The 27,648-nt window shown below is 34.3% G+C and overlaps 1 protein-coding gene across 8 annotated transcripts; it reads left to right on the top strand.

The window, feature by feature from the left end:
* The first annotated feature begins 477 nt into the window (after positions 1–477).
* Positions 478–26,445, top strand: LOC125656862 (uncharacterized). 8 transcript variants are annotated; one of them, XM_048887484.2, is made up of 11 exons: positions 478–1,352; positions 2,986–3,014; positions 14,401–14,473; positions 14,715–15,527; positions 16,022–16,160; positions 17,934–18,018; positions 19,002–19,040; positions 20,506–20,599; positions 21,317–21,419; positions 23,911–23,956; positions 24,107–26,445. In XM_048887484.2, the coding sequence occupies exons 4-11, from the start codon at positions 14,814–14,816 to the stop codon at positions 24,714–24,716; spliced, it is 1,830 nt and encodes a 609-aa protein (XP_048743441.2). In that variant the 5' UTR covers positions 478–1,352; positions 2,986–3,014; positions 14,401–14,473; positions 14,715–14,813; the 3' UTR covers positions 24,717–26,445. The 8 variants fall into 8 exon arrangements, with proteins under 8 accessions (XP_048743441.2, XP_048743440.2, XP_048743439.2 ...); XM_048887483.2 differs by lacking the exon at positions 14,401–14,473; XM_048887482.2 differs by having other exon boundaries at positions 14,401–15,527.
* The last annotated feature ends 1,203 nt before the right edge of the window (positions 26,446–27,648 follow it).

Here is a 27,648-nt window from a genome sequence, read left to right as displayed (position 1 = left end):
GTTTAGAGTTTCTTGACACATGCACTGATCAGTCTGTGCAATTAGAGTATCATTTATAAATAGCAGTGGGCTAAAGAAATCAATAGGGATTTCTACTATGACTAACAGTTTTGCTCACATGCAGTAGTTGCAAATGTGTCATGAAGTAAAAAGAAAAATTCCTTTCTGCATAATTGACCAAAATTACCATAAGCCTTCCATTCTCTCTCTCTCTCTCTCTCTCTCTCTCTCTCTCTCTCCCCCCTATACTACACATTTTGTAATTTTAAATTTTTTAAATATAGTTTTTTGTTGAAAAGTTGAAAATTCACTTGCATGACACAATTTATATGAAGAATTATAAACAGTGAAACATTAAAGAATCATATCATTGCATATTGTAATGACAATTGATATAAATAATCATGGTGAATGTAAATATTACGTGTTATAGGCCTATCCTGTTCCCCAAACTGGAACGGGTTAAAATTATGCCAGTTGGATGTCTTTAAGACAAATTTATTTTGTACAAAGTCACCTTTTACACTAATCTTTAATTCAATGGTACATTGATCAAACTGGGTGGAAAGGAGGATTCTGTTCGCCTCACTTTCAGTCTGAAATAAATGGACGTAATGGATACTCCTATACAGAGGGCAACATTGTCATTGTAACACTCTGTGGGATAAATACACATATTTAACTCGCTGATTGCATCTCGGAGTCATTGACTGAGTGTAATGTTAGTGCTTTATGTGTCAGGAATGATGTTGGTCACGGTTGAATAAGCACCATATTGTATCCCCTACTAATTATCAAATGTCTTATATAGGATATTTGTGTTTATTGTTACATTTAATTTAAATGGCCTAGAAAAGGTTTAGCATAGGGGCCGGGTAATTTAAATATTTCCCAATGGCTTAGGAGTGTTCAATAGGAAAGAGAGAGAGAATTTGTATGCTACAGTGCTATTACTCTAAATAAGACATTGATCAGAAGAATCGGGTGAATTACAGCATGTTGAGCCATGCTTTAAGTCCGGCTTTGTGTATTTAAAACACCCCATTTACACACTGGGGACAATTCAGGAAAAAATCCCATTGTCTTCAATTTCAGATGTACTTCAGAACTTGTCAAGGGTAAATTCTACCCAGCCATGAAATCCTTGTTTTGAAGTTAATTGGGCTAGCAGTATTAATTTGCTTCTTCCTTTCATGTTGGGAGAATTTCCCCGGATCTGCATTGTACAGCTCTCTGTACTTCACCGATCTCAAATCTGGAAATTCCTGTTTCCCAATCCACGACCGATTTCCTGTGTCTCCCTGTGAAAATTAAACTTTCCGGACCAGATGCATGGATTCTTATTAAAATAGGTATGTTGTATTTTATTGATTTAGTTTTTCTATTGGACTTGTTTGCTTTGTTACTGTATAAATGCTGTGTGTGTACTCTGTTTAACAATACCACAATAGCATATTCAGTCTCGTCAAGCTGTTCTCAAGGGAATTACTCGTATGTTCTGTTCTAGATTTCGAAATTAAGGTCTGTATTAAAGGCTCTGCATAATTCGAATTGAAAATCGAGTATTACTGTGAATGCAATATTATGCTCAATCTCAAATGGGAAAATAAATATTCTGTATCAGAATTCATATGCGCATTGTACAACTGCGGTCCTTTAATCAGGAAATGGCTATCATTACAATTTATCAAGATACGAAAGGCAAAAACGTTGGAAATGTAAATATGATCTGGCACTGTATGTCTGTCTGTCTATCTGTTGGCACCTTAGCTTGTTGGTCAATCTCTCATACGGAGTTGTGGATTTTTGAGCATGGTAAGGGTCGACAACTCTGTATGAGAGATTGTGTGTGTGTCAGATAAAAACATTACTTGTATAGTTAGAATCCTCAACCATCAGGTACACAATATTTCTAATGATTAGAGGAAAAAGGCAGCCTATTGTTTTTTCAAAGTCAAACTTGCATGAGTAAAATTCAGTAGGCACAAAACAATAAGCTTGATACACATATTCAATTATCAAAGAGAGATTGTATGACAGTTTGGTGCAGTGTATATGTCTGTTCATGTATCAGCACCTTGAGGGAAGAAGAATATAAAGAGTACCAATTAGGATAATCAAACCTGGCACACATGTTCCCCATGGTGGGAGGAAAATGTCGGTCGTTTCTCAATGTCAAGGTCATACTTCTATGGGTAATCATGAAAGAAGCACAATACAAATAAAGTTAGGATCATCAAACTTGGTATACATGTTCCCCATTGTGTTTATGCTAAGTATATAGTGATTGAATATTGTTTAACGTCCCTCTCGAGAATCTTTCACTCATGCGAACGTCACCACTGTCGATGAAGGGCTGCAAAATTTAGGCCTATGCTCGGCGCTTATGGCCTTTGAGCAGGGAGGGATCTTTATCGTGCCACACCTGCTGTTACACAGGACCTTGGTTTTCTAGCTAGGTCTCATCTGAAAGACCGCCCCATTAAGTTGCCTCTTACGACAAGCAAGGGATACTGAGGACTACATATATTTATTAATATTGAAAAATAATAGTTTTGCTGAAGTTTTACTTTATCAAGAGTGAAATCTTTGATTTGATCTTGAACAAAACCATCCTTTTAATAGAACTTACATTTTGTTCACACTTTCCATTTGACCATTGATCAAAGAACAATGTTAGAGCCATTATTTTTTTTATACCAAAGAAAGGTTTATTAAGATGTCAATCCTAAATTTTTTAAAAATCCTATCTTTGATTACTGGGGAGTACTGATTACTGGGGAGTACTGCATTACTGAATATACATGGACATAGTTTGCAGCATGTGCAGTGCTCTTGTTGCATAATGGTATCAAACTATAATATTACATACAAATTGCCTAATGAAAACTTAGGATTGTAGTGAAATCTTTGCACAGTTGTCGTACATTTTTGTATAGATACTGGTATAATGATGTAGAATTTATTCTTTATTTTATTTCGTAGTTCTGGTGGATCGAGGATCTTGCTGACTGGTGAGTCTATCTAACATTGTGTACATTTCCATCATGTCCATATGAGTTAAAAATTCTCAAGCGGGATGTTAAGCAATATTCAACCAAACAACCAATTCATATTTCCTGGAGAGAGGAAGTTAATTGTGAGTGAGAGAGAGAGAGAGAGAGAGAGAGAGAGAGAGAGAGAGAGAGTTGTATGCAAGAAGAGACAAATTGAATCATGATGAAAAGGAACCCTTTTACTTCATTATCTTAATTTTATGTTAAAACATAATGTTAGAATATTGAAATAGAAGGGTTCCTTTTAATCCATGCATGGCTACATATCATTATTGTCACATGGTTTTTTTTTTTTTAATATTTGGTGTCCACGGAATTTTTGCCAGAGGCCCTTCAGACCAGCAGGTTTTATAATTTCTAGTGTGTAAATATATTGGCTAAGCCTAATAGGCCATATTTGTAGAGACTTGTATAGACAGAATTATTGACCTCCAAGTAAAACTAGACTTGAAAGAAATGATGTCACATCGAGATTTCTAAATACAGGTCTGTGTACACTTCTAAAAGAACAAACAATACTTCCATAAGTATGCAGAGTTCGAGAAAATCCTCGATTGTCGAATACAGTTACAAGCTTTTGCTAAATACTGAGCAAATATACCTTTAGGTTGATGAAATTCTTTCAATTGTAATTAATGGGTATTGGGTTCGGCACTTGTTATAGACATATTGTAAATATTTTTTTGAAATGTGTGGAAAAAAAATATAGGAAAGCTTTGACAGCTGCGATATAGATGATTAAAGTAAAAGGTTTCATTGTGCACCGTATTACATCCCTAAAGTTAACAGTGTTTCGAGTTCTTGGTTTACAGATCGATCTGCCTAACCAAATTTTTTAAATATCTAGTTGACGAAAAATTTTGAAATGAAGGTTTTTTCTTATTCCAGTCAACCCAACAAAATATAGTTGGGTAAAAGAAAATATTTTAATTTTGGGTATAATTCACTTGCAATCCTATCTTGTTTCTACCAAAAAAAAAAAATGGGATTTATTCAATTATCATGCTTACCAAATCAGAGTGTTTTTTTAGAACTAGCACATTTTGATAGGTCCTGGTTGTGAATTATTTATGATGATCGAGAAACATCGTGCATGACAAGTGAAGGATGATAATAGAATGTTTCTATAGGTGTTATTGATGGGTATCATCAAAAATTTATATTGCGATGTATCACAATTTTTTTTTTTTCATAATGATAATATCTCTATATTTTAGAACATTCTGTTTTTCCTTAATTCTCTATTATTTTCATTACTGTTTTGGTGTTAAACAATCTGATTAAAATAAGATCTTTGATCCGCTCCGTTATTATTACTTTGTGTGGCGACATAACAATAACGGAGCGGATCAAAGATCTTATTTCAATCAGATTGGGTGTTAAAGTGCAAAAGAAGCCAAATTCAGTATTTTTAAACATTTATTTTGTATAAGTAACTGTAATACAACAAATAACAAAAAATCAGATCAATTAGTTAAATTATCAAATGACTCACAAACTGTGACTAGAAAATTAAAATTATAACGTTTTTACCATGTTCGGACACCATCTTATTTTTTGTTACTTCCTATAATTTAACAGTAAATTTAAAACCTATAATCCATAAACATTATTTTTCCAGAATTTACATATTACCGGTATATGTGTCCAAAAATACTGGGTTTTTCTCTGCTGTATTGCAATACGTATTGTACGGGCGACGATCACGTTATACGTCCAGTAAGATTGCACATCCCTACACATTAAGTGTGTACTCGTAGAATAAAATTTTAGACAAAAATATAATCCATTTCCTACCTATAATCCCCTAATTTTATCCTGGAAGTTAGCGCGCAGAAACTCAACAATTATTTTTTGATCTTGTTTTAAAAAGACATTAAAACCAAACAATTTTTTTTTTAAACTATGGGTTTTGAATGTTTTGATGCTTTTGTTGTAGAGAATAACTTATGAAGTACGTTGCACTAACTGAAAGGGACAGTCATTTATGATTTAATTGGTTTACTTTTTATGTGAATTGATAGTTTTAAACATGGTGTATTCTGATTATTTGAGAGACCAGAAATTTCAGAAGGTGATCGCGAGTCCAGGTTCTACTGTCAATGAGTGGAATTATAGTTATTAAAATTGATAAAGAAAGCAATATATATATATCCTTTGTCGTGAAGAGTTTAAATAAGTACATAACTTTTTTTTACCCATTACTGCATGGGCTTTGCAGACAGAATCAGCTTAAGCTGTTCAATAAAAACCCCACAAATACAACCACCAGAATTCTTTTAACTTTAGTTATTTAATGCTATTGTAATATACATGATATAAGTCCTGAAGGAAATTGGTGAGATTATGGTTTAACTCACCAGGTACAGAAATCTAATGATGTACCTATAAGTCAGAATTAAGCAATTATGATATTGATTTCAACAGAACGGCCCAGTAAGTCGAGAGAGTGTTAGATTTACGTGTAGGTACTTGTACCTGCGATGGAGGGACATATAGTGATACCTGACTACTATTCAGCGCTGAAACAAATTATTTGAATCCGACATTATACAATTAACAAGATTTTTTTTTTTTATTGATTACTCATCTCTTTAAAGTCATCAGAATTGATTTTCACACAAATTGTTATAGAGGAACTGCTGAATAATATGAATATAAAGTTCTCTATTTATACTTATACACACTATAAATTCTCATGATAAGTGGCCTGAGGATGGAATTGAGTCTGTGACCCCTGCATATATGCACATTGTCAAACTGTGTGTACCTTACAAATGCATTCTTCATATCACCACAGGGGCTATAAGTCTGTTTTGGGCCCGAACTCTGTGGTACGTATTATGTATCTCTGCGAGTAAACAAAATAAACTTATATTATAATGATCATGATGATATTAACGTAAACAATTATGGTGTAATAGGTTCATGCTCTGTGCCTCAAAGGCTGAGATTTTTACAGGTATGATGCTCTGTGGACAACAGTGCGACTCACTAATCCACCAACACAGGAAGTACACATACTGTAGTAGTCTCCTTAAAACAATAAAATTATCACCAAGCCTTAAGGTAGGTCCTTAGTCCTGGATTTTTGGGGTTTAGGTAGCATTTTTTTGTTTGGAATCAATAAATTAACATTCAGAGTAATGAAAAAAGGCAAAACAGTTAAGGGTTTTCATATTAATTTTCATTACATACACCACTAAAGTCATATACCCCGATGTAGATTTTTATGAAATTCATTGGAAACAGTTATTTGTTGTTATTTTAATATAAAAACAACAAAATATTTTTTGAATTGCATTTATTTATCAGGAAACATGTCAATAACTAAAACACATGTCATTTTCAATATGTTCATCAAGTTTTAGAATAATATGTGGAAAATTATTGAATTAGCATTATTCTCCAAAATGTTAAAAAACAAACAAATGTGGACGCATTTTCCTTATAGCATGGTTTACATATCATTTTTTCTGTTTATTTTAGTATCTGTTATAGTTATTCATGGGAAAAAATCCATACCTTTCCTTAATAATTTCAAATCTATAGCTTCCAGATTATGTATACCCCCATCAAAAACTGAAGTCTGGCACCATACAGCTGAGCTATTTAAATCACTCGGGATTAAAATTGTATGTAATTTCATGAAAAGACACAGATAATGATTCCTTATCACCTTGGTAAAATGTTTGTCAAAAATAAAGGAAATCTATCGCATTATGGACTTGATAAATAATTGAATGAAAACAGAGTTATTGTCCTTGGATTCAATATTTTGAAACATATCATTGACTATTCAAATATAACTAAGAAGTTTGAAATATTTTATGGCTAACAAGATTTTTTACAATAACTATTGAAAAAGATTCCAACAAAATTTATGTTCCTATCATTAAATTATTGACTTTGCAAAATCCTATGACGTCACACGAGTGTGGAACTACGTTAACTGAATTAGTTTTGCAGATTTTATTTACTAGTCTGTAATTAACTTGCAGTTAATTATTCCCCAGTGGAGAGACGCTCCTGAATGATAAATAACTCATTTTTGTATATATATAAATGTATGTATTTGCGGCACTATATCTTTGTGATATATAGACACCAATTAAGAAAATGTCTTCCACTTTTTGAAAGTATACAGTATATACATGTATATAATTTTCAATCTTAATTCACAGTGACCTATGAGACTGCAAAAATGGAGGCCCCGTGTCGCAGCAGGTGTGGCATGATAAAGATCCCACCCTGCTCAGTGCATGGCTAGCTGTATAAGCGCCGAGCCTATAGGCCTAAATTTTGCAGTCCTTCACTGGTGACGTTTCCACATGAGTGAAAAATTCTCGAGCGGGACATTAAAAGATATATTTAATCAATCAATCAAATACACGATGTTGTGAACATTTTGCAAACTGGGGGCAAGATAATTTTAAAATATTTCCACTTTATGAAAAGTACAATGTTTGACTATATAATAATTGTGATATGAAGTTAGTGTTCTGGCTAGTACAAGTTCTGCTCACTATGTTGAGTTCTGGTGATTTAAAGACTTCAGTCGGGGCAACAAGTCCACGTTTAAACAATAGTACGCACAAGATTGCGAGACACCGGTGTGTGAATAGATTGCTCATCAGAAGTGTTATATCTGATCGTGAAATGCAAGTTAACACCTCGTGCCGTTCTAAGGCCCTGAAATAGGACAAATGTCGAAAAACGATATTGTCATCAAGGTCTGACCCATTTAGTTAGTGAATTACAAAAGCTTCCCCACCAAGTTGTAATGAGTTTAAATAGTAATGTCATTGAGGTTTAATTCCAAATTATTCATGGTATTTGAAATATTTTAAAAACTATTAAACAGAGTGTACACAGTGAAAACAATTAAAGTTTCAATAGTCAGTACTGTACTTGCAATGTATGTAAGTGATACGCATTGTGTATTTGGTGTATGCATTAATTTTTTACTTGAAATTTTAAGTCTCACTTATCATTTGAATAGTGTATGGAACTTAAAATGGTCTCAAAAAATAGTTTTCAATGAATTGCAATATTTGATGTATGATCATGAGTTTCTATTTATTGAAGGTTTTATTATCAATGACCTCCATTGCTGGTTTTTTTTTAATGACTTAATGGACGGAGGGTGATGGAATAATGTCAGCAGATTTAGAAATTTCGAGATCACAATGAAGGCGTACATATCATATTGCCTGATCAATTAGTTTTCAATTAGGTATATAAATACAAAGGGAATCTTGCATTCAGGCTTTTTCACATTTTAGGAAGTTAGGAAACCAAACTTAACGAAATTCAATAGAGATGATTGCACAGACAATTATTTTTGAATTTTTTTTTTTTAAACGGTAGAGTGTTTTTTATATGGGCCAGGTGTGTCGTGGTCTGTCAGGAATCAGAGCCAATTCAGCTTAATTAGTATATTACAAAATGTATCATCCGGGGTCACAAAAAATATGGGGCGGGTGGGAGGATTTTAATTTTTATTTCCTGAGAGAGAAAAATAATAACAATAAGCATATCACACAAGTGTTAAATCAAGTTAACATTCAAAGAATCCTTGGTAGAAGATATAAAACCAACATTCTGTGACTTTAATCATTCACTCATGTCAATGGAAAGCAAGTTTATTTGAAAACGTAATTTTTGCGTAAATAAAAAACATTGGGGTGGGCCCTTTTTTGAGGGGTGGGCGGGGATGATAATCTATTAATTTTACTTGGCTTAACCTGTAATTATTCATAAGAAATGTGAGATTGACATTTAACAATGATCTATAGTAAAGATAAGTACTTCTGTTGATATATGTCTGTATTTTTTTCTTTAATATACAGCACTACAAGTATAGCTTTAGCACTTTTGTGTCATCAGTGGAATTTCCTAGTAACTGTCCGGATAAATCTACTTGTTTGCTATCTTCCGATGAGATGTCAGACTCAGTGGGCCATTATAACCTGATGTCTTACGAGGTTTAATGTCAATTCAGTCCTGCAGCCGTTGTTATTAACCTTTTAGCTGGCCGATGTACATCTTTAGAACTCACCTGAACCAACCTCACAGAAAGTGGACTCAAAGAAAACCCTATAGATACATGTAGAGCCTGCATTTACATATATCATTTCTTCTTTTTATCAAGGATGTGATGAATTGCACATTCAGAACTACTAGTAAAAAAAAATCTAATATGATATTACACCGTGTTAGTTGCAAAATTATAAGCTGTGTATTTTCGGTAAATTTCACAATTCACATATATGTAGTACTGTTCAGTACTTTTGATTTCTATTAGCTGATGTAAAGCATGACAGTGGTTGCTCCCAGGTAGATAAAAAAAAGTAGACATCCATAAAGCGTAGGCATCCTATCATTTATGAATCATTAGATGCACATATGATAATTTTCTCATATTATTGTTGACAGTTGGAGCGATGAAAGTTGCAGAACCAGTTTAAATCTTAGCTAGCACACCATACATATAGTTTAATCTCTTGTCACAAGAGGATGCCTCGGAATTCTATTTGATGAGGTCGGAGGGCTGTTTTGAGTCTGTGATTAACTTTTTTTTTTTTTTACACCTGATCAGATCGCTATATACATTTTACGCGTTATATCACTTGTGTGTGTATATTGACACTTGCATTATGAATTAATTGAGTCGCATGTTAATTCATTTGTAAATTGAGAGCTCTGCAATATAGAGTGGTGTCAGGTTGGAGTAGATTGTTTTAGAACTGTGAGATGGCACATCCTAAGTACCTGTGGACAGTTCACGGACATGTTAGACTATCCTCAGAGTTTGAGAAGGTAATTATTCAAAAAATTAACTTCCATTGACCACAACGGAATCCTAGTGATTAATTTACGGATGTTTTTGTCAGGTACAGGAAATTAAAGGTAGTTTACCTTTGGAGTTTTAGAATTGTACTGGATTAACTTTTCATTTAACAAAAAAAAACACCTTTATATTAATTGGTACGACTTCCAAATTGCTTTTGATTATCCAACAAACCTTGTTTGGCATTTTTTTAACACCACTGTCAAGAAATTTCAAATCCAGTATTGAATAATACCTTTCTAATACTTGTCGTATCTGTTTTCAATAAAGTATCCATGCATGCCTTTGAAATAATTTTTTAAATTGCAACAAAATTTTTCTAATTGGTGATTACTTGGAGAGTGGGGTGTTAGTGATTTTCAGCAGATTTATGAAATCTGTTGGTATTTTATTGTTATGTGACATTATGTTTAATATCCGACTGAAACGAACTATCAGGATCAGTATACCCAGTATAGTCCTGTTTGAATGTCGGTAAATTTTTGTCACACAATTTACCATACAATCGTAACAACTCGGCCATTTCCACCAGCAACATGTGACCAAGTGGTTACTATTGATTACCATACTGTCCTGTCTGTTAATGTTGTCATATTTATGTAGCAATAGGGTTTTATTATTAACCAGACGAGTGCATTTTATGGATTTCTGAAATGATAGATGTCATGAATTTAACTGAACACTGGATTAGTTATGTATAGAGAGAATAGAATTTATTTTTCTGAAGGGATGTTCTTTATTTTCAGTATTACCAATTAAATTGTGTCTTGAGTTTCTTAAGTAAAAAAAAAAGTTAGACTCTAGCTGCCAGAGGTGTGTTTCAGTGTAAGGAAAAACTAATTACTTGTGACAGGCGCATTAAACTTAGGACAATATTTTCTTTAAAGATCTTCTCACTCCTTCGAAGACTTGACCTACATTTAAAAATACTGAAGGATTGCACATATGATTTATGGGTCTGAATAATTATTTGTGTAAACACCCCTACCTTCACTGATATTAATCGCGGTTGAAAAATTTCGTCAGACAAGTTATGCTATGGCCAGAGCAGTCCATACCGTTTTTTATGCAATGTGTTTTGAATGCTGCAAATATGCATGCATGTTTGACGCAACTAATAAACATGATAAATACAAAAACCAAAATTAAAAAAACCGCAACATTGTTTTTTTTTTCTTCAGGTAAACACATTTTAATTTGGAATTAATTAGGATCCGAAAGGTATATACATGTATATAATATATATTAACTTTAAGGTCCAAGTTAATGAAAACTTCTAATGAATATGTTTATCTCCGATTAAGTGTCAAGTCTCACACTAGTATATCATTATTATAACAGTGCTGTGAAATCTAAAAGTACGTACTTCATATGTATAGATAATTAATGCGTGAAAAATTAATTGTTCATGAAAATTTTTAATTTTCAATATAATGATAACATTTACTTTAGTAGCTAGTGTACATACTTTTTAATTAAGTGACAGGGTCGTGACTTCACAGATCAGTGATTTTACTGATCAGTGATTTTACTGATCAGTGATTTTACAGATAGAGCAGGTCCATGATGAATTGCATGGTGTGGGTGTTTGTCAGGAATTCTCGTCACTAAACATCACGGAGTCCCATCAATGTTACCTGCTTGACTCTGCTTAATGAAGACCATCCATCTTCTCTGAACAAGCCTAAAAAACCCTAAACATGTAACAATTTGACAGGAAAGTTAATTGATAATATTAATATCTCTTGTGTAAGCTGCCCATGGACTGGAGCACTTATTGCCCCCAAGGGGAGGTAACTGATGATTCCCAGGCCCATCTGGTATTCACACTTCATTAGTTTTATTCATTTGAGAGAGAAAATTCCCATTATGGCTATTTATTTATAAAAAGACGTGTGTCCATATTCAAATTAACACGATAATTGCAAACTCATGTTATAGCTATGAGGGAGATCATTTAAGGTAAGGTGAATGTCACTGTGTAATATAAAATTGCTAAGTCAGTATGATTTTATCAGGTTGATTTCAAATGTATATATATGTATAGTTAGGTTTTGTATGGCTGAGGCTTAGCGCTGTTTTAGCGTATGTATAGCTGTTGGATAGGTGTATATGATATGTTACAAAGACCATGGCCATTGGTTTGTGCAGTGTCATGTCTTCTCTCCAGCATTGTGTGCTAATAATGTATATAATTGTGGTTTGTTGTTGGTTTTTTTTTTAGGTTGGTAGGGGCAGAAATTAGGCCCCATTCCTAGTGCTAAAACAGCAGGTATTTTCCGCAATATTTTTGCTCTAAAATTCCTAAACAATGAAAACAAATCGAAGCAAGGTAGCGTTGTTCATTTTTCATTAGTCTCGATCGACACTTAATTTTTTACCTCAAAACTGCTTTAAAAGTATTAAAACCAAATTTCTTTGGCCTCTGCTTATTTAAATGAGGTAATAATTAAGCTTTTACCAAATTAAAAGTCACTTGGAGTCCAATTATATCTTAAAGTTAATGCTTTGGTTTGGGTTCATATGCTACTTCTTAAGCAAATGTTGCAGTTTTTCCCAACTGGAAAGGCCCAGACCCTTGATAGCAATAAATACCTGGGGGAAAAAACACTGATAATTGTAACCCTATGCTTTATTGATAGCTAAGTCTTCTATATCCATTCATGGAATATTTACTGTACCATCTGCTGCTCAATATTGATTAACATTCATTCAGATTCTGATTACTATCGAGAAAACGAAGCTATTATGATAGACTAAGTATGGATTATCAGGAGATATTGAGTCATTTGTAGATGTACTTATTATGAGTCAGGGTTTGTGGCTTTCCAACTCCAGATTGTCATTTGTGAATACATGCTACCCACTCACAGTACACTATTTTAAGACAAATCAAACACTTATAATAGGAAAGCCGCTTTAGAATTATGAATGTGCGGACTACAAGACAATGGGAACTTTAACCGTTAAGGATCTTTTGGTTCTAACGGGTCCAGTTAATGCCTCAGTGGACATATTTTTCTCACAGCATTATAATCTGGTGTAGGCTTTTGGAATTTGCTGGCAGAATGACCAGGACCATTGTTTGGAATAGCATGTTAGGCTAAATGATCACTAACGCCCCCGTTTTGAATTGAGGCCATACCACACATTTTTATAGAGCCATATCAGTGGAAATGAGTCCATCAAGAAGAGGACTGCATGCATGGATTTTTTTATGATAGCTAGGATTTTATTAACATATTTATAAGTAAGTTATCTTTGATAAATTTTATTTTGGGAGAGAGTTATAATTATTCATTCATGTTGTGAGAGAAGAAATTCCATTTGAAACAATATGAAATTGCAATGACAGTTGCTTATCTAATAATAGTGTCAGTTTTTAATTTGTCAACTGTGCAATTTCTCTACACAGTATTTTTGATTCAGATTTGTAAACCATGAATTATCTTTTCAAAATGAAAGGTTTTGAATGACTGATACTACAGAAGCTGTGTAATGCATGTATAGTTATTCTGCCTCTGTACGATTTACTGCATGTCCTCCTTTTTTATTACCTTTCATTGACTTTAAATTGTGATTATACCGATACTTGTCAGACGTGTGTGTATTTTTGCACCTGCCATGATAACATATTTGTACAAGGATTTGACCATTGATACACCCCACCGGCTCGATACACACGACTGACTTAGAGGAACAGAGAACATGTACCGTGGACAGTCCATTAACCATTATAGATCTTCCATTGAATTCTACCAGACTTTTATTGATTTAATGATTTATATAGGCATTTCACTGACTCTTCCTTTTAACTTATTTCTCCTGACAGACGGTGTCGATGTGTTCTCGTGCTACTGTTCAGTTGTCACTAGGATTTTTTGCTATTAATGTTCTGCTGCATGTCGTTATGCATATTCTTGACTTTCATGAGAAATTCTGAGGTGCTGTATTAAATTAACACAAGTGAAACTAGAAAGCCGGGAAAGAATCGCCTTCTGACACTCAAAGGGATGAACCCTTCATTGTATCAGGTCTTGTATGCAGAGGAACAAGGTTGTGCAATGTGTAAACTTTTATTGAGCTGAAGTTGACTTTGGACAGGATAATTGAATAATAAATGTTTTTTTGCCTTAGCATTCTAAGATCTGGGTCGAGATTTCATTCAATGTTTGACACACAAAGATCCCAGTGAAGCGGAAGGGTGGATCACTTCTGTGAAGTTTTAACTCATGTTTATATAGTGATAGCTAGAATTCAATGAACAAAGAATGGATGGAACTTTTAAATGGTTATAACAAACCTTTACAATGAATACTGATGCTGAGTAATATGAATTCATATATTCATGGGATTCAAATCAATATAATGCTGAAAGTGAAGAAAAACCTTCAGATATACTCGCAGTCAATTCGTGCTCCAAAGTCAAGGTGTTTGGATTCATGTAAAATTGTCTCAAGACCAACTATAGATTTTTGCAATACATTTCAGAGGATTGCATGACAAGTTGCTTGTTGCTGAAACTGCTTTGCTTGCACGGAGAAGTGATGATTTCAATCTGAAGGTATCTAACGTCTAAATGTATACCCAGGTGATTACATACAGCCAATAGGGGAGCATAGACAAATTACCCTCATAAAGACTAGTAGAATATCCATTGATCCTTTAGACTCAACTCATCCATTTCCTTGTGCAGTCATCTGATTGATGAGAGAATAATAACGTGTGGTATTTTGCCTTGTAAAATTTCATATTTTGCACAGATTTTGAAAGTGCACCAATTAACAAGCATGAAATATTTTCAGGCAGTTTACCCACAGAGAGAACATAAATCGTGGCGCCCCCTGGTGAAAAGAAGAAGGAAGACAGGGCCATCTGCAACATATCAGTACTCCTCCTTTGTCATGGGAGATACCCAGAGGGGTGAAGCCATACTCCGAAACCTGGCCCAACAGCTCCTGTCAGACATTGAGTATCGACAGTTCAAACACGCCGTCAATAACTTCCAGCAGGCCAAGTCCATCCCGACACTGTGCCACCAGCTTCGTCCTGTGATTAACTCCACAGAAAAACTCCTACTTCTTGTTGAACTTTGTAGCAGAATACCCAAATCCCTCCAAGAGGACTTCCATAGACTCTGCAGCATTCAGTTTCCAAATTACGAGACCTATCTTCGAATCTATGGTAACAATAATTCAATGGCGGAAATCCCAAAAGTAATCGCTCAAGACTCTTCTGGAAAATTTAAAATTGTGTCGCATGGTAGTGAGAAGAAAATTCTAGTAAATCATAATGGTTATAAGAATGGAGACCTAATATCGCAGCATGGAACCAGCGTGACTAGCGGAATTTACAGTGAAAACGACGACCTAACGTCCTTAAAACAAATGGGTAATGATAAAGAAGACGATGTGTTTGTATGGACCCCACAATATGGACGAATTGAATCCAGCAAGTCTGCGTTTGTGTCTAGAGATGCCTACGATACCGGCATCCGACGAGTCTTCATCGCCAGACGAGACGATGGCAGTCTGGGGCTGGGGATTGTCGGGGGTAGGGAGTATGGATCTGATATAATTGTCAGTGTGGTGGATCCAGATGGGCCTGCTGCTGAACAGGTAAAAGACTGGTTTTAAGGAGGAATGCTACACCCAAGAAATTTAATGTGGATGAAAAGTGGAGGATATGTATAACACTATTTTGAAATTGAAAACTTTGAAATTTACTTTATTTTAATAGTAAAAAAAATGTAGTTTTAGTAGAATATAATCTGGAAAAAAATCTAAACCCTGCTGGACTTGACATGCTAACTTACTGAGCTACTCAGCTATGCAATTGGATTTGAAATGAATAGGCAGATAATGTTGATATTCATATTTTCATCCATATTTTAAAAGGAAGTCAGCCATTATGACGATGTAGAGTACCTACTTAAGCCTCCAATGTAAAAGTTCTATACTATATGCTAGAGATGTTAAAATGTGGAATTCCCATTAAAACAAAACAATTTATGTACATGGTTTTTTTTTGTGATTTGATATTCTCTGCACATGCTCATGCTTAAAAATGCATAGTGTGCTTTTAATCAGTTTTATACTTTGAATTTGAACAGGGTGTACGAGCAGGGGATAAAATCCTGGAGGTGAATGGAACGGACTTCAAACAAATGTCACATGCAGAGGCTGTGACATTGATGAGGAATGCCTGGAACGTTATTATGAAGGTCCAGTCAGCAGCCAGCTACAGACAAGGTAAGTTTTAACCAATCAGGCTGAAGATAGCTCGGATATTGGCAGTTACAAACCTGTTAAGTCAGCCAATCAGGTTGAAGATAGCTCGGATATTGGTAGTTACAAACCTGTTAAGTCAGCCAATCACATTATGGGAATCATATATGTAATTGCCAATCATAAGAAAGATAACGGAAAACAGCTATAAGTATGAATCTTTTAAAGGGTTGCTGGAAATTTGTAGGAAATCTGCACATGTTCATTCCTCTAGTGTTTGATTTTGATGCCTCCATTAGACTATATTATAAAGCATAGAAGTTTGTTGTCTGCATGTTTGCCTTTTTATAGTTTCAACTTAATTACTCATAACTTTTAAAGTATGCAAGGGCCTCTGTATCTTTATAATTATACTGTATATGTATCTTTGCAGAATATGTATTTTAGTGCTATCAGGCAAGAGAACTAATGTATGGTTTGGCTAAAATATGAAATCCTCAATTTATCCATTATCACAGAAAATGGTATTGACAAATGATGATTGATTTGTCAAATGGCATCAATCCTGATTGCGCTAGATTGCAAATCTGTTAATATGGTTAAAATGTTAAAAGAATGTATGATGTACAGTGTTTCTGACAGAGTATTGGTGTTTTGTGTTTTGTATGTCGATGTACAGTGTTTCTGACAGAGTATTGGTGTTTTGTGTTTTGTATCATGTACAGTGTTTCTGACAGAGTATTGGTGTATTGTGTTTTGAATGTGCCCAATACTATAGTGCCACACTTGGGTTAGATAAAATATTTCCAAACATCGTATCCTTTCTGAATCCCCGTCGAACTTTGTAGATGCCTTTGTTGTATGGCTATGCCGGTGTTTTTGTTTCTGAATCCCAGTCAGACTCCGTAGGTGTCATTGTTCTATTCGCCTATGGCAATGCTGGTTGTGACGTGCTATATGTTTTCTTTATCGCCATGGTACAAAGTGCAATGTAGATCTGCCTGCTAAAATATTGATGACAATAAATGATTGATAACTTATAGACTGGAGTGCCAGTCAATCTACAACCAACTGTGTAGAAGGAAAGGTAGCATGAAAGTGAATGAATAATGATATGTCTGAAAGGGAAGAGACTTCTGAATCAATAACAGCCAATTCTATCAGATTTTAATTAATAACCATGCTCTCGTAATTCATCAGATTGTATTAATGTTATTGCTAGCATTTAAATCTAGAGTTATTATATATGCTAATGCACATGTATCGTGGTTTAAACAATAAAATGCGTAAGCGGCCAGTTAAGCAATTTTTTTCTGCAGTGATTGCATGCTACCTTCATCACCCGATGAAACAACAAAGAAAGACATTTTATTGTTGCTGGTTTTTTTAATATATTTTTATGTATTATTCAAAAATATAAACTAGAATTAAGGTTTTTAAAAATATCATGTGGTTGACCCATTTGTTGCGTTAAACGGAACAGCTAATACACCCTTTGACCTTGATGACACTCCATATTTGGTAATTGGTACTAGAAAAACCAGATCGATCTAGTTTGCAACAAATGTATTTATTGCATGATCAAAGCAATGTCAATTTCAAAAGAAATATAGGAGAAAAGATTCAGTGAATGTAAATATGTCAATGAAAGTTCAAAATTAATTGACACTTCCAGTGTATCAACAATTTAATTGTAATTAACTGCTAAGCCTAATTCTGTACTATAAATGACTTAACAATTGTATAATGTGTTCATTTGAGAAATAAGATTATAAAATCTTTCGGTTTTTTCTTCAGACCAGCCACGTAATGTTCAGGTACGCGAGATTGAGTTGATTGTCTACCCTGGATCAGATGGCCGGCTGGGCTGTTCTACTAACAGGTATACGCAAATTATACAACGTATGCCGAGACTATATACGTAGGTGGTACGCAATGTCCCACAGGAATGAATATTGTTGAACTTCAGTATCTCGAACACCATGGATATGTTGAAGTGATTCGAAAGTCCCAACCACTTATTCTTTGAATATTTTACCCTCGAATCCTCGGATACCTTGAAGTTTTTTCTTGGTCCCATTGAGTTCGAGATAACGAGGTTTGATTGTATACTGATAATCCACATCAACAATCATTTGAGGGGATGCTACACAATAGTTTATAAAGCATTAGATCTACTAAAACAGTGGGAAGTACATGTATAGGATACACAGCAACTTGTAAAGCATGACCCGAGACTGAGTGGTATTATGCAATGCAATTCAGAACTTTACACAGCAGGCAATAATACACAATATGGTATGACAAAATACAGTCAAAGTTCGTTATCTCCAACTTGATGGAACTGAGAGAAAACTTATAGATATCCAAGTGTTCAACATACTGAGATTAAAATGCTTTAAAGAAAATGTAATTGGGACTTATACTCATTTCGACATATCCATGGTATTCCGGTTATCGATGTTCAGATATATTCATGGTATTCCGGATATTGATGTTTAGATATCCATGGTATTCCGGATATCGATGTCCAGATATCCATGGTATTACAGATATCGATGTTCAGATAACAATGGTATTTCAGATACCGATGTTCGGGATATCGAAGTTCAACTTTAAATACATACATAAGATAGATATATTAGCAGAATAAAAATTGTTATGCAGACATCAGGCTCTGGGGGCCGTAAAATTTGGATGAGCTCCCTTTTGATCTCAGAGTCTCCCTGTTTCACTGACTGTTTCTTTCTTATAAGAATAACAATGAAATGCAAATGGCGTAAAAATTCATCTACCCTGTTGTCAGAATGTGTGTTAATGTATTTAGCAATGCTTGATGTCGCATTTTGTCATGTGTTTTAACAGTGTTCTTATGGAAAACAAAACATCTGAAAATTTACCAAGGCAAGTTAAGAGGAGTTGATGCTGTTTTTTCGATTTTTAATTTACCACCATGATGTTTTCAAAATAACAGTGATTAGTTGTACAACTCTTAATTGTGCTTACAAATGGTGTGAATATATTTATAGTAATAAAAATTATTGTATATGAGATGTTTGAATTTCGACATTTAAAAGTTAATGAAATGGATTACATTGATATGGGATGTTTTTTACAATAAGGGCACCTGTAGATATGTTCACACCTGCAGACGCTATTTCCTTCTTCCTCAGCACTTCTTAGTCTTAAGCGCGTAGTCCCCATTCAATATTTCAGTATTTCACAATCCATCCGGTGAATGAGAAATACAAGGCATTAGTTCCAAATTCAGGAGTTCATATAATTTAGTTAATTACGTATCGTGTTAGACTCTGTGCAAGAAATATTTTAAATACTCGAGTAACAAGCTAATTCTCGCGTACATGGCAGAGCAAGTTAAGGTGAAACAGCTGATTGTTTGTTGACTAGGTGGTATTTTAACCGCTCATTAGTACAACAGGTCTGCAATACAAATGGAACAAGCTTAAAGGAAATCAGGATAATTGTACAACCAAACATGAATGGCATGAAAAATAGATAATTAAATTTGCCAAGATTGTGTGGCTGAAGTTTACATCTTAATTAGTAAGGAATTTTTCCAAATATAGATATACATCTTTAATAGATTTCTTTTGAAGTAATCAATTAGAGACAGCAAGAAAAACACATAGCAGACCAGTAAAGAGTGAATCTCACTGGGATTTTTTTCATAGATATTACACTTAGTACACTTTGTAGAAGAGGCACCTTCTAATACAAGTACAAGTAGTTCGATCAATTCAACATTTTAAGTTTAATTATTTTACAAGTAGTTCAATTCATTTTAAGTTTAATTATTCTCTTTATCTGTTTTATGTTAATTTTGTAATGAGAGAGAACATTTTGCATGATGTACGTATTTCCCAGTTCCCTTTCACCAGATTTTCACTAATTCATTCAGATTTTTTTCATTTTTTTTTTTTTGTTACTAATATTCATGAGTTAATTCCACATATAATTTTGAAATTGTTACTGAACTTTAAAATATAAAGGTTAGATTTACGTTCATTTATGACTATACATGTATTTGAGTGGGGTTTTGTTGTTGTTGTGCATGTGTCAGTGATGCATTTATAATCATTAAGATATTTATTGTTGTGCATTGAATTACTAATGTTCAACCAATGACTTGTAAACCAATAAGCTAAATCAATATAGAGGAAACAAGTTTAATGTTCATGTACCATGTTTATTGCATGCCAAGTTGATCACATGTTCAAGCCTAGCTTTTATTTATTACTCTTAGATCTATGATCAATAGAATTGCATGTTAGAAGTCATTTGTTCCATAACTATTGCTTGATAGTACCCTTGATTTCCGATGATTTATTCAAAGTTTTCTTTTTAACAGACAAAACAGGATCCGATATTTACTGGTAAAGGAAGTGGACCGGAACTCTCCTGCACAGAAAGCAGGAATAGTCGTGGGGGACTACATTACCAAGGTAACGGTGTGGTCATAAAAAGTCAAGTATTCTCCACATACATCACTGAATCTTAGATTCTTAATAAGAAATGAATAATTCCTCAAAATATTGGAAAACGTTTAAATTTTCTTAATATCTTATATATGCTTACGAGGGCTGTTCAAAAAATTCTTACGACTCTGTTAATAGTAAATTACAAGAAAATGACTGCATGCTTGGGATTGTGGGTTATATTTTGTTTAGTTTGAATTCTAGAAATTCGTGATAAGTATTCAAAAACTCGTACATATCTATTGCAAAGAAGAAAATACGCTCAGCATACAAATTTGGCCTAGTAAAATCAAGAAAAACAAAACACAAGATGACGAACTTTTACCTATCTTTTGTATATATGTATCTCTATACCATGACTTGTCAGTGCTTGTTATTTTGTTCGTATTTTAGCTCAGTTACATCCGAGAATCACTGACAACACAGCAGATTTCGCATGGGGAAATAAAGGGATAATTCATAGTTGCACGATCCGAGCTATAAAATGTTTAAGTAACAAAATTTCATTGGCTTCGGGCGTATAATAACGAAACTTTTCTGTGATCTTTTTGAACAGTCCTGGCATGCATAGAAAATGTTTGACCTATTTACTGCTGGCACACAGGGGACAGGCACATGTCAGTCCTGAGTAAAGCTAGAAAAACCCAACTGATAGAATGATGGGTATTTTCAAATGTTTTGCAGATTGATGGCGTCGATATCCGAGCTCTAACAGAAAAACAAATTAGCTGCCTTACCCGGTCCAAACGTCTTATCGTCTGTGTGAAACGCCTCGTGCAGGACGATGGTAAGCCGACTGTCAAGCCTCACTTTCATCTGAGACACTCTATAACTGTACAGTAATTGTACTGATTATACAACTGTCTTTGAACACCCTGTCGTAGGCCAGGACTACCGTACCTTCACAAAATGCACAGATGGTCTAGAATTTTATTTTATCATGTTCACCTGATACAGTGTCCCATTCATCACATTTTAACAAATGATATTGGACATTCATATTTTATTAAACTATGATTGTAAATCACTGATAGTGGGGACAGGTAGTGTTAAAATCTGGCATTAGCAGCACAATAGCGATTGATTTAACCCAACCATTTCATCATTATCTTTCAATCTAATTGTTGTAACTATTGACCAGTAAATATTTGCTGTGAAAAGTAGACATTAACATTCATAAGTGCTTCTTTGCTGTAATTATGTATTTCCTCTCCCCCCCCCCCCCCCCCCCCTCCTCCCCCTTGTAATTACGTATTTCCTCCTCCTCTTCCCCTCCCCCATAATTTCGTATTTCCTCCTCCCCCCCTCTGTAATTACATATTTCCTCTTCCTCCCCCTTGTAATTACGTATTTCCTCCTCCTCTTCCCCCCCCCCCCCCCCCCCCCATAATTTCGTATTTCCTCCTCCCCCCCTCTGTAATTACATATTTCCTCTTCCTCCCCCTTGTAATTACGTATTTCCTCCTCCTCTTCCCTTCCCCCCCCCCCCCCATAATTTCGTATTTCCTCCTCCCCCCCCTCTGTAATTACATATTTCCTCTTCCTCCCCCTTGTAATTACGTATTTCCTCCTCCTCTCCCCCCCCCCTCCCCATAATTACGTTATTCCTCCTCCTCCTCCCCCCCCCCCCCCCCCCCCCCCCCCCCTTTTCACTCTGTTACATCCGATCTTCATTTTTGCAGGAAGAATTTAGATGTTTACCACAAAGTCTGTAACACAGATATATGTAAAATAATATCAATTGTTCTATAGTGTTATGAAAATGGTTGCCATAGTAACTGATATGTTGTGTTATTTCAGTTTTCCTTCCTGTATTCACATATTAGGAGCCCTGCGTGTGTGGTACACTGTTTATAAGTCTTGTTCATTCTAACATAACACATTTATTCTAACAAGATTCTAGCACAAAGTATAATATAACCACACCAGTTTTATAACTGCTTTGCTATAACCATGCAACAACCATTATTATTATTAACTGTCAAAAATCATTATCACTCTGTTCCTGCAGTAGAAAAGCATTATAGGGCTGACATATATATTTGTTGATATTAGGCCTCAAGACCATGAACTGAGAATATTCTTAAGTCTAAATCCAGCTAACTTTTGAAATAATTTTCGTCAACAAATAAAATTTCAGGACAGTGTATAATGAAATGCATTTGAATTTTATATAATCCTGCAGTTTTTTAAAACATCTGTGCTGGATCAATCTTAAGGTAAAAGTAATCAAAATTTTGACACAAGTCTCTTCTCAGTGTACGATCTTAGAGCCTGGTCCTTTTCTCCATCTCTTCGTGAAACAACTTAGTAAAGGAGAACTCATCATCGCAAACCACGGGTTATTGTTTCATTCTATTTGTGAAATAGAATGAAACAATAACCCGTGGTTTTCGATGATGAGAACTCTGTGTTTTAAAGGTATTATATTTGGTTAACAGACAGGTCACATGACCCAAAAATTTGACTTATTTGGCAACACCAGAGCCAAATTGTCTTGTTAGCATATTTGAAGTAGTAAAATTTTAGGGTATTATTATTTTTTTTTTCATCAATTACATGGGTATTTAAATCTGAGAAAACCAGATGTCTTGATAAAGCTTTACGGAATTTTCCCACAATCGTGAACTATAAACATGTAATCTGCAATATTTATAACATGTTATTTATTTTGCTTTGAAATGCATCGGGATGTGTAATCATCTGAATTGTAATCATCTGGATCTGTAGACTTTTATAAATTCCATTACAGCCTTTAGAAATGGTAGAAAAATAGAGCCTATAATTAGTAGTGTTGATAGTAATCTCTGTGATATAGTGTTACTGTACGCCTTTCATGAAGGGATGGGCAACTTAAAAGTAATCGTTATATATGCAGAATAGTTCAGTTAGATCTTTATATAATCAGAGCTACGTACAGTTTGTATATACTGATTACAGTGTGGAATAGTTTTTGTATGCATGTTTGTTCTATTTTTAAAAAAAAAAAAATTATCACTGAGCATGAATTTTAAAGAAGAGTACTCTATCCTCGAATTTATTTATTATTAGAATGTTGATGATTTGATGATGATTAATTAAGTTTCAAGTAGAAAATTGGGATATATACAACACTGCATTCTATTACACATAACTCAATGATTTTTCTAATTACTGTACAGTTAAAAGTTAACAAAAATCATATTAAACCCATTCCAACAGACACATGTACATGTATAGCCTTTCAAACTGCATCAATACAGCAGAAAATGCAGGCAACTTATCATTTTTATTTTCAGGTACAGGCCAGCTGGTTCCTCTTGGACTGAAAAACCTGAGGAATTTGTAAGTTGTCATTTAACATCTCCCTTATACACAACAAGCAGTGTTTCATCAATTTTAATCTTTAAAAAATTTTGATATTTGAATTTATGCATACACAAATTCAGCAAAGTTGTTCATTTGAAATATTAATTTAAATTCCTATTTTATCAGAAGTGGTGAATTTACTCCGGAATCAACTTCCTCTCCTGTCTCTAAAAAATTTAACAATTCCTTCAATTCGGATACTCCGGATGGTATTCAGGCCGACAATCCACTAGACATGAGTTCGGCGGATTACGATCCAATCCAACACCTATACAAGAGTCCCAGTCAGCTCCACCTAGCAACAGATGTGGAGAAAAACCCCTATCACCGCCGTCCCAGTATCCATGACTCCACCAACAATTGGCTGCTGTCCCCTAAAGGGCAGGCCGCCAGAAAATACTTTGAAAAGCTCAATTTTATCACCACTCCAAATGTGGCGTCTCAAAATCCCCATTCTCGGAGCCATTCTGCAGACAGTCGTGGGAATCAGTTTGAGCGCAGAGGACGAGCCGTACAGAAAAACGTGTCCCCCGCCGTGAGGGGAAGAAGTGTGGTGCAGTACACTAGAAGTAGGTCACAATCGCCTCACCCCTTACAGCGGCCACAAAGGATGTCACGGCGGGATCAGGACCTTATGATGGCCCTGCAGATGGGGATGGAGAAACGGCAGCGAGCTATTCGACTCTCTCTGTACCAGACCTCGCCTCCAAGCGACGATTTTGATTGGGATTTATAATGTTACATGTATTCCATTAACTCTTCATATCATATCCTCTGTTCAGACAGAATGGGAGATGATCTCTCCTTAGTAGTTTATGCCATTTTACTTTCATTTTTACATTGAATTGTGTAATCTTGTTTTTGAATACGTACTGATGATAACTAGCACCTTGATATTGGAAACCAAAGTTGTATATATAATGTCTTTCTACATTGTTAAATAATATCCTCATTTTGATACCTACCTGTACTTTCAGAAGTTAAGGCATCCAGTGAAAACTTAGGTACCCTAGCTTTGTCAACATTTTTGCTATGTAGGTTTTTTTTTTTTGTAACGTTTTACGTTTCATTTTAAATTTCCCCAGACTCATTCCTCTGTGCTTTCAGAATGATTTTCACAGTGTCTGTATATAAAGATTAGGATATTTCTGTCTGTGATATTAATGAACAAGTGTTTGGAACTTGTACCAAGATGAGAAAATGCATAGAAGCCAAGGTTGTGATGAATTGTGCAGTTATAGATGTTGTGGGGTGAATGCACAGATTTGAAGAGAAGATTTTTTAATCCATTTTTTAAAATAGTTACTTTTTGAATATGGTGAAATAAACAAAAAGATACATATGTATATATATTGTTAAATTGGCTCAAAATACATTTTAGACGCTGCATAAGGTACAAGTCTGTCATGATAATTGTGTATTTGTCACACCCATACAGATCGCACACATTATGAATACATATGCAAGTCATCCACTTCAAACCAGCGAGGGAAAATAGCAAATTCTTGTTCTTATTGTTTTATGTATGAATGTATATTTCATGTAGATGAATTTTGCATATTTGTTCAATATACCCCAACATTTATTCTTTATATAATTATATTTTTATTTTCGTTGCTCAGTCACTGCTCTACATATTTAATATTTACTTATCCAATGCGAAACGTTGATGCAGATATTTTTTACAAATGGTAATGATAGCCATTTTCTCCTGAAGTTGTAAAAAAAAAAATGGGCATGCGTGATAAACATAGTAAAACTATTTGAACGGCTGGGAATTCGGAAGGAAATGAAAGTAGAACATAAATATAAGGAGTAAATTTCAATTTTTAAGATATATGCAGGTATGAACTGCAATGCTTGAAGCATGAAGTGTCAACCCTCGTCATTTTCAGAAATGATATTCATTTCTTAAGCGTCCCCGAACATTCACTTAATACTTCATCAGTCCATTCTATCTTGTCTCGGACATCGATCTGTTGTGCAGTCATTGGTAGAAATTGTTAAAACCATTATGATAGTACAAATGCATTATACATGTGATTTAGAAATGTGTAGTGTTACATGATGGAGTAAAATAAGACTTTAAAATTGATTGTCTATCTCGTTGCATAGATGCATTGCAGCAAATGTTCCTTGGCCTCATTTAGAATCACACCAACTCTGAGCGAAGATCAACAAGAAAATGGAGTGAAGTGCAATTAATTTTTTATTATATCATGAAATGTGTGAATTCATACTCGATCTCTATATCGCATATATATATACTGGTAGACATGGGTGATAGTTGTAGAGGTCGAACTGTTGAAATCTCTTGTGAATGTATAGAATGAGGCCTTCTTTGATCAACTGTGTATGCTGTGCATGTATCCAAAGGCAGTTTCTGGTGGGTTTATTTTTTCTTTTTTACAAATTTATGTTTAATATATATGACTAAGAGAATTAAATATTCATTTTATTTTTTAGCAGTTGTGTTTGTTTTTATTGACATTAAAATAATTTATGTTTGTGTGAATATATATATATATATGTGTGTATATATATATCATACATGTATGTAATCCAAGAATAGGTATAGAAAAATGTACACGAGAAGTATGATAAACAAGAGGCTTTATCGGTCACCTGAATACTATAATGGAAAAAGTACCACTCCGACAGGCTATGAAATCTAGAAAAAAATCCTGTTCTGAATATCTAAGCTAAATTCTAATGTCCAGCAACAGTATAAAACAAGATGTGTTCTTAAAACTTCACTGTCCCACCCCTAAGACCCGAGGGGTGCAGGAATCCTGAAAGGAGTATAGCGCACTTGGTATGCAATTTCGCCTACATAAATACTTTTTTCTTGAATATCATTTTTTACAAATATTCTGCTATACAATGTCAGTTTATACTTCTGTTTACCCAAATTACTTAATCAAGATATCTATATGTTGATAGTATCTTTATTTGATGAGCGTAAACATCACTGTGATCATATATAGTAGATGTAATGTAATGGGCCTAAAAGTTGCAAAAGGCCATCCTAAACCAGAAATAAAACATTGAAATTGTTTTACTTGAGTATGACTGCACATAAGTCCATTTGAGGAAATTTGGTTTAAGGTGGCCCTCTTGTTGAAAATGATAAAATATGGAAAAAAAAACGTTCTCAAAATTTACCTCGAGATATAGCAGCTTGTCAAACGTTCAACCTTTAAACTTGCATGCCTGGGTGGCCTAGTGGTTTAGGTGCTCGGTAATCTAACACTTAAACCAAACATTCGGAGTTCAAGTCCAATATTTTCCCAATCTATTTTTTTTTGTTTTGCTTTTCATTTCTTGAGGGTGTGTGTGTGTGTTATAAATGTGATACATATATTATAACAAATATTAATCATTTTCATCATAACTTCCAATATTTGCAAGTTACGACTTAAAGTAAAGGAATTAATTTCGAGATCACTGTAGTTCCGTTTGTTTACACTAACATGTTCCTGTGTGCACAGGATTTTCAAACGTAATGTGGCTGATGAAAAGCTAAACAAATACTACAAGAAAAAGGGCACAAATGCACAGCATGTAATAAGTAAAAATAGGTCAAGGGAGGAAAAGAACTGTAATACAATTTGACTTCTCGAAAGTAAATATAAAAACTCATGTAGCAACTGTCGTATGATATTTAG

This window comes from Ostrea edulis, chromosome 7, assembly GCF_947568905.1.
Source record: "Ostrea edulis chromosome 7, xbOstEdul1.1, whole genome shotgun sequence".
Taxonomy (NCBI): domain Eukaryota; kingdom Metazoa; phylum Mollusca; class Bivalvia; order Ostreida; family Ostreidae; genus Ostrea; species Ostrea edulis.
Note: the sequence above shows the minus strand (reverse complement) of the source record. Positions and strands in the feature narration are given on the sequence as shown.